The following is an 8,415-nucleotide window of genomic DNA, read 5'->3' on the forward strand; positions in this document are numbered from 1 at the left end:
CGGGATTTTTGCACAATTTAAGTTGGGTGTCACTTTCCTCTTTTCTCAGGATTCTCAAAATCTTTTGTAATCTTAGTTCTCTTACAATTACTGTACAGAAAAACAAATGAAAAAAACTTAAACAGCCGCAAACATACAATCAAAGTGTTTTTAGAAAATATGAACTTGTGGGTTTGGTAATAAAGTGTGATTCAGAATGCAGAATCCAGTTGTCTCTCAATTGAACAGAGCAGAGATTTAGAACAGATTCTAAGTATAAAGACATACAATTTAGAAAGTTTATCTCCAAATGTAATTCTCGGACACACCAATTTGGAAGAAAGAAACAAACAAAAAATGTAATGCAAATTTCAAACTGAAGAACGCTTGTGATTTGGTTAGCTCTGGGCAATCCATGGAAAGTGGGAGGCAGGTTACAAGTCATCATGTTAACTTCTTCAGGGAATTAATATATTGTTAAAGCCTATGGAATACCATGCAAATATATTTTTCATTACTCTTTTGTTATTAATTGACCTGATGGATTGAAGATAATACAACAGGTAGAATATGAAACATTGACAAGGGTACTTAGTTTTATTGAACTTGCATTTGTATATAAAAAAATCTATTCTGAAGTTAATGTCCTGGTGGAGTTCCAGCAGATAATGTTGTCGTTAACTTTGTGGTTAAAGCAAAGGGCTTCTTGCCAGTAGGTCCCCAGTTCAAATCCCTGCTCAACTGTTTTATCAATGCATGTGACCCTGAGCAAGTCATTAACCTCCTTGTGCTCTGTCCTTTGGAGGAGGCGTAAAACCGAGGTCCTATTGCAAGTGACTGTGCAGCTGCAGCAGCTGTTGATGCATAGTTCACACCCTAGTCTCTGCAAGTTGCTTTGGATTAAAGCATCTGCTAGATAATTATATTATTTATTATATTATTCTACGTTCAAATAATTAACAAAATGGATAACTTTTTTCACCATATAATTGACACCCAAATATTTTTGTAATAATTGTTGTTTCTAATTCTAATTCTGGAAGGGAAAGGAACAAATCAGGGAAAAATAGATTTTGCTACTACCGGTACCTCTATCTTAAAAATATGACAAGACAATAGATTCAAAGGAACAAGTTGTGAAATTTCCTTACAAATACAAGACTGAATTAGTGTTACCAAACCATGAGATGTGTCATTACATCCTGTGCATACTAGAGCCATCAGTGTTACACAAGTTAATGTTTACTGTAAGCTTTATTTTATAAAACATATGGTAGGGAATATGTAACACGGTCAATAATGGCCCATCATCCTTCACACATTTATTTTGCGATTGCATGTTTTATTATTATAATTTGACATGTTTATTTGATTAGTGCATATTTTATATTGTATATGGTACTGAAATTAAAGTGAGATTTTGTCATACTGATTTTCCTCTGTGATGTTCCCTCCTCCGCACAGACATTGGTTTATTGGATTTTAAACATGCTGTCCAATCAATACATTTCCATTGATTTGGTATGCATCACGTGTGTGTTTTTCCCAGAGACACTGTTCCCTGTATTTTAGCTCTGCTATCTGAATAAAAAAGAACCTCATCAATTATTATATAATATTTTGCTCTGAGTTTGTTTATTAGAGGACTATGCGTTTTATTGGGAGACACAAAAATGATATTATAAAGGAAAAAAAATATATCGCCGGAAGCTTTTCCCTATCAGACCAATTACACAGCATGTTTTACAGAGGTAGGCTGTGAACTGTGCATTATATGCAGAGTCACTTACAATAGAACAATAGATTTAACATCTCATCCGTAGGGTGAAGCACAAGGAGGCTAAGTGACTTGCTCAGGGTCACACAGTGAGTCAGTCAGTGGCAAAGATGGGATTTGAACCGGTAACCTTTTGGATACAAGCCCTGGACTTAAGCATGTAAGAATATTTTAACCTAATTTTGCATGCCCCCTGTCTGAGGGGGTGTTACAAATAGTTTACAAATCAAATCAAAAAGCACTCATAAGAAGTTAAATAATTATGGCTGATTCTATAATGTTAGTAAATCCAGCATTACTGATACAAAAATATACTGGAGTGGTTTGTTCTTCAAGGCAAGTATAATGGAAGATAATTGCTGAAGAGGCTCATAAGGTAAAGAAGAGTATACAGCTTTTTAAAAATTGAATCTACGTTTGATTTTAACACTTTTTATAATAATGAACAATTGAAAATTACTTGAAGGGGGAACACAGTTGATCCATAGTTGTATGGCAATAATTGGTTTACGATGTACCAACAAGGATATCAGAGTTTATACAAATAGCAACGCTGCTGGGTCCACTCATCAATAATAACTAGAATTCAGTAATTCTGTTAATTGTAAATCTTTATTGAGTGCAAGAATTTAACATCTATTATACATTAATGCTGTACAGAAAATAACCACTGAACAGAAAAAAAACAATTCCAAACGCATACACAAATAATTAAATAAATAAATAAATATTATTTTTAAAAAAGCATATTTATACATTTAATACAAAAAAATGTTTTCCTTTTGATTCACCAACACAAAGTGAATCAGACTTGTTACCAGCAGAAAGTAACATGACTTACAGATTTTACCCAATAACAAGGGAGTCAGTTTTGACAAGAGATTACATTGGAAAATCCCATTCTGCAGTATTGCAGTTTATTTACATCATTAATAGAATAAGTGTGCAATTGGTCTTTATATTCTAACTCTCATATTCCACACGTCTTGCTAATTCACTGGAGTTGATTTTTTCACTGAACAGCTCGTCAAACCTAGCATTCTGCTTGGAAGTGAAATGATTTTTCCAGTCACCAACAGTACCTGAAAGACATAAAGTATTTGAATGTATTATTTGCATAAGTTAATAAATACCCTGTTGTTTTGGGCTTATCAATGCCCTCTTTTAGCATTGCAGTGCTTTAGTTTTAGTTCAGTGGTGATGAAACTCTTACCTTTCCTAAATATCAGCTTCTTGTTGGAAGTCAGTACGCAGACCGTGTGGTTTGGATTCACTTTCTCCTTCTCTGCCTTGTCCTTCATTTCACTGAAGGAAGATTTCTTTGAAATGTCTTTGACTTGATCTTCAGTGACATTGATGCCCAAAAACGTGCTGATCTCCTTGACATGTTTTGGAAGATCCTATGAAAAACATACATTTGACAGTTTAGTTTTACATTGAGGGAATGGCAAAATGTATTGGTGTTAATTGATTGAATTAACCCCAGTGGGATAGCATGGAAAAGAAAAGAATCAGACCATCATGTTCCAAAGAATCTAAATAATGTTTTCTACAAATTTCCCCAACGTGCATCTGCTATGGAATATATAACAGGGATTGTTCCAGTTAACTTCATTCCTCAAAGTGACTTTTTAGTTCTACACTAATGTAAGACAATATCAAATGGATGATGTCCATGCCTGTGCTCCATTTTGAACTCACCTGCTTTAAGGACTCGTAGTACAGAACAAGGACATTTTCATCAGTTTTGCTCTTTTCCCAGCTAAGGACATGGTCAATCCAGGAACCGCACACAACTGCAATACAAATACAGGCAAAGCAAATTATTGTATCAAATTAACACTTTTGCATCATATATCATGTCTGATATGAAAATTAAAAGGACATGGTGGTAACTCTTTTAACAACATGCAGATTGCATTCATTTTCTTCACATTTTTCCATCTCAATCTAAACATTAGTCATATTTACCTTCTCCTTTCAAGAACATTTCTAAAAAGGTGGACCATTTCTCAATCTTGGGCAGATTGGGGTTCTGCTTGTAATAATGGTACAATGAAACAGCGGTGTCCTTAGGATTTCTGATCACATAAATCATCTGGAAGCAAGAACAAGATAATAATTTTAGTTTGTGTAATTCAGACACCATCTCTTAATAATTTGGTGTTTGCACAGCGTAATGTTGAAAAGTAGTATCCTTTATTACTGCACTGTGCAGTGATACTTTACGATTTCATGGTCGTGTTATTTGATAAAGCAACAAACATAATGGCTGTTTTTTGTTACCTTGCATTTTTTTGTTTTGAACTGCACTGGGATCATCTCATAGTTGAGGTGTGTTGGGATGAGCCTCTTGTTGGGGAGGTTTCTCAGCTCATCGAATTTGGAGAGATCTCCGAACTCCAGAGGTGATGTCAGTGTCACTTTGCTAACCCCATTGTCTTCATTGTGGCTGTGGTACAGATTCTTCATAATCTCTGCAAGCCAGTGCGTGCCTAGAAAGAGTTTCAAAACACACATCAGTCAAGCAGTCTGTGTATACTGATCTACCCATTTCTGATAGATCAACTTTTAATAATTAGTAAAGTTCACGGAAAGATATCAAATAATATTCAGAAATGTGTCTTACCTGATTTTGGATATGAAACTAATAACACGTCGTCTTCTCTGGCTTCAAAGGTGTCCAGGGACTGAAGGAGCTCTTTTGATACTCTTGTAGAAAATGGAATGCCATTGAAGGTGTGAATGAGCTCAGTCTGTTCTGGCATCTTGTGTTGAATGTCTTTAGAGTTTGTCAAATGTCTTCAGAAAGAGCTAGATACTGCGTTATCTGGGTGCATGAGAAACATTTCTCTCGTTATATATCTGTCTTTCAGCTGGGAACCGGAAACTATCAGTTATGTAAAGGAATGTTTTAAGAAACATACCAGAAGGAAATGGTGTAATCAAGTCTCTCTCGTAAAGATGATGAGGCATTTAATAGTACCACTAGATGTGAGGTGGATATTCACACAACTTTTTGTTTTAAGGAATGTTTTGTTAATTACTTTTTTTTAAGAACCCATTTTATTTAAATCAGGTTTGTAGTTCATGAAACCTTTTTTCCTCTGTTTCAGAGAGTTTTTTCATTTTTTTTATTTATGTCACAGATTAGCTTGGTGGGTGACATTGTGCCAGGAAGTAGATAGACACAGAATGATGAGTAAAGTGCCGATGCACAGATTTATTAAATAATTATTTTTTGTTATGTTTTAGTTTTTAAAGTTCTACCTCCTTTTCTCTCCCGTTCTCCACTCTGAACACCAACCCTGTATGTGTGAAACACTGACTCTTTTATGCAGCTCTATCGAGACTTGATTGCTAATGAATCATTCAATGAAATCTCGGCACAGTCTGCACATTAACTACTCTGTGCACTGCCTGTGCAGACCACAACCAAAATCAAGAAAGATAATGCAATACAGGGACTTTTACACTTTGTGCCACTTTCCTCTTTTCTTTAAGTTCACAAATCATTAGTGGGCTGAGGTACTGTTAAAATTACCGTACAAGAGAAACAGATTACTAAAAAACAAAACAAAAACTTCCCTAGTGACAATACCCCTTCTTGCACAGAACTGAATTCTCAACTAACATTTCTCATATTTATTTTCTTAGGGTGAACACAGTTGAACTCAAAGACAAACTTTACAGTTGTACAGTATTGTCCGGCTAAGAGAACATCCCTTGGGAAGCAAGCAAAGTGTTCTCTTAGCCGAACTGTTCTCTAAGACGGAGTTAGCCACCAGACACAATATGAATCAATCAATAAATAAACATGTATTACGTTAGTTTTACATGTAAAACTAAACTGTCATGACGCACTTGCATCAAAATATGAAATGAACTGAATAAGTAAAAGAAAAGCAATAGGCAAGTGTATGTTAATAAACTACAATAATAAAGTAACACACAAACTAAGATTAATAAACTAACTGTCAAACTATATTAATACCCTTACCTGTGTTAAATAAATGCAGCACCAGCAGCTCTAGATTAATTATGAATACATGTACAGGAGTAATATTCAAGACATGCACATTATTTAACAGTATGGTGAAGCAACTCACCAGAACAGGAAACACCAAATTGCTCAGCGACTTGTGTCTGATTCAAATTTTGCTCAAGAGCTCGAACACTTTCCAACACTTTGTAGGAAAAGAAACAGAGGCGCATTTCGCTGTTTGTTTACATACAATTTTATAACAATGAGGTGCACTTGTTAAAAACAGAATAAAAAATGAGACAATGATAGGATGGCAGTTCTGGAAAGATTTAATAAACTAATCAGGGCACCTACTAACATCTGTCTTGTCTGTGGGATTATTAGACAGTGCCTGCATAAAGGTGCAATGCTAGTGCCACAATGGTGTATTGAATTGGAACAAAGATTCAGGCAAGCATCACGCCAGCAATTGCCCCTTGGCTTCACAGAGCAGGAATGTGAGCTCTTCAAATGCAAAAATGTGTGGAAGATATGCACAGAATTCACATTTCTTATTAAAACCCAAATAAGGGAAAATCCTTGTCAAATCATTGCTCGCTATTGCTTTTCCTAATCCTAAATACATTGGTATGGTAAAATGGCTCTTATTTTTACATTGTAACTAATGTTTTGGTCAAGTTTTTCCATGTTTTTTTTTTTTTTTCATGTGAAGGTTGCATGTAAACTAAGCCATTGAGTGGCGTAATAGAAACGTAGTGACAAACCTCCATAACAGTCTGACCACAACCAAAGCCGGGATTTTTGCACAATTTAAGTTGGGTGTCACTTTCCTCTTTTCTCAGGATTCTCAAAATCTTTTGTAATCTTAGTTCTCTTACAATTACTGTACAGAAAAACAAATGAAAAAAACTTAAACAGCCGCAAACATACAATCAAAGTGTTTTTAGAAAATATGAACTTGTGGGTTTGGTAATAAAGTGTGATTCAGAATGCAGAATCCAGTTGTCTCTCAATTGAACAGAGCAGAGATTTAGAACAGATTCTAAGTATAAAGACATACAATTTAGAAAGTTTATCTCCAAATGTAATTCTCGGACACACCAATTTGGAAGAAAGAAACAAACAAAAAATGTAATGCAAATTTCAAACTGAAGAACGCTTGTGTTGTGTCCGGCCATGTTCCAGCAGATAATGATGTCGTTAACTTTGTGGTTAAAGCAAAGGGCTTCTTGCCAGTAGGTCCCCAGTTCAAATCCCTGCTCAACTGCTGAATCAATGCATGTGACCCTGAGCAAGTCATTAACCTCCTTGTGCTCTGTCCTTTGGAGGAGATGTAAAACCGAGGTCCTGTTTTAAGTGGGACACAGTAGACGTCGTCGACAACTGTACGACAAGTGTGGGATAGAGCCCCACGTCAACGAAACCTATTTCGTAGGACGATCTATTAAATATATAAATAATATAATAGATGCAGGTTATTCATTGTTTTAACTATTGAAAAAAAAGTTGGCACCTAACACCACTGTGGCCGTGCTATCAAAAACATTCATCCGTCACCCAACCAAGACACGATTCTAATTCTGGAAGGGAAAGGAACAAATCAGGGAAAAATAGATTTTGCTACTACCGGTACCTCTATCTTAAAAATATGACAAGACAATAGATTCAAAGGAACAAGTTGTGAAATTTCTTTACAAATACAAGACTGAATTAGTGTCACAAAACCATGAGATGTGTCATTACATCCTGTGCATACTAGAGCCATCAGTGTTACACAAGTTAATGTTTACTGTAAGCTTTATTTTATAAAACATATGGTAGGGAATATGTAACACGGTCAATAATGGCCCATCATCCTTCACACATTTATTTTGCGATTGCATGTTTTATTATTATAATTTGACATGTTTATTTGATTAGTGCATATTTTATATTGTATATGGTACTGAAATTAAAGTGAGATTTTGTCATACTGATTTTCCTCTGTGATGTTCCCTCCCCTGCACAGACATTGGTTTATTGGATTTTAAACATGCTGTCCAATCAATACATTTCCATTGATTTGGTATGCATCACGTGTGTGTTTTTCCCAGAGACACTGTTCCCTGTATTTTAGCTCTGCTATCTGAATAAAAAAGAACCTCATCAATTATTATATAATATTTTGCTCTGCAAAATATGCTCTGATATTCAAAATAACCCCTCTGTGTTTTAATATAATATCTTCATTTTTTTATATAGCGCCTTTCATAGTGGAACCACCATCACAAAGCACTTCACAGAGGTAGGCTGTGAACTGTGCATTATATGCAGAGTCACTTACAATAGGACATTGATTTAACATCTCATCCACAGGACAGTGCACAAGGAGGTTAAGTGACTTTTTCAAGGTCACACAGTGAGTCAGTGGCAAAGATGGGATTTGAACCGGTAACCTTTTGGATACAAGCCCTGGACTTAAGCATGCAAAAATATTTTAACCTAATTTTGCATGCCCCGTGTCTGAGGGGGTGTTACAAATAGTTTACAAATCAAACCAAAAAGCACTCATAAGAAGTTAAATAATTATGGCTGATTCTATAATGTTAGTAAATCCAGCATTACTGATACAAAAATATACTGGAGTGGTTTGTTCTTCAAGGCAAGTATAATGGAAGATAATTGCTGAAGAGGC

At 35.3% G+C, this 8,415-nt stretch overlaps 1 protein-coding gene across 1 annotated transcript; it reads right to left on the minus strand.

The window, feature by feature from the left end:
- Positions 1-2,472: 2,472 nt before the first annotated feature.
- On the minus strand, positions 2,473-4,597 carry LOC121311927 (sulfotransferase 6B1-like). The gene is made up of 6 exons (XM_041244038.1): positions 4,386-4,597; positions 4,043-4,251; positions 3,728-3,854; positions 3,458-3,552; positions 2,970-3,156; positions 2,473-2,838 (listed from the first exon to the last, which is right to left on the minus strand). The coding sequence occupies exons 1-6, from the start codon at positions 4,522-4,524 to the stop codon at positions 2,720-2,722; spliced, it is 876 nt and encodes a 291-aa protein (XP_041099972.1). The 5' UTR covers positions 4,525-4,597; the 3' UTR covers positions 2,473-2,719.
- Positions 4,598-8,415: the final 3,818 nt, after the last annotated feature.

Source organism: Polyodon spathula, unplaced genomic scaffold, assembly GCF_017654505.1.
Source record: "Polyodon spathula isolate WHYD16114869_AA unplaced genomic scaffold, ASM1765450v1 scaffolds_3372, whole genome shotgun sequence".
NCBI lineage: Eukaryota > Metazoa > Chordata > Actinopteri > Acipenseriformes > Polyodontidae > Polyodon > Polyodon spathula.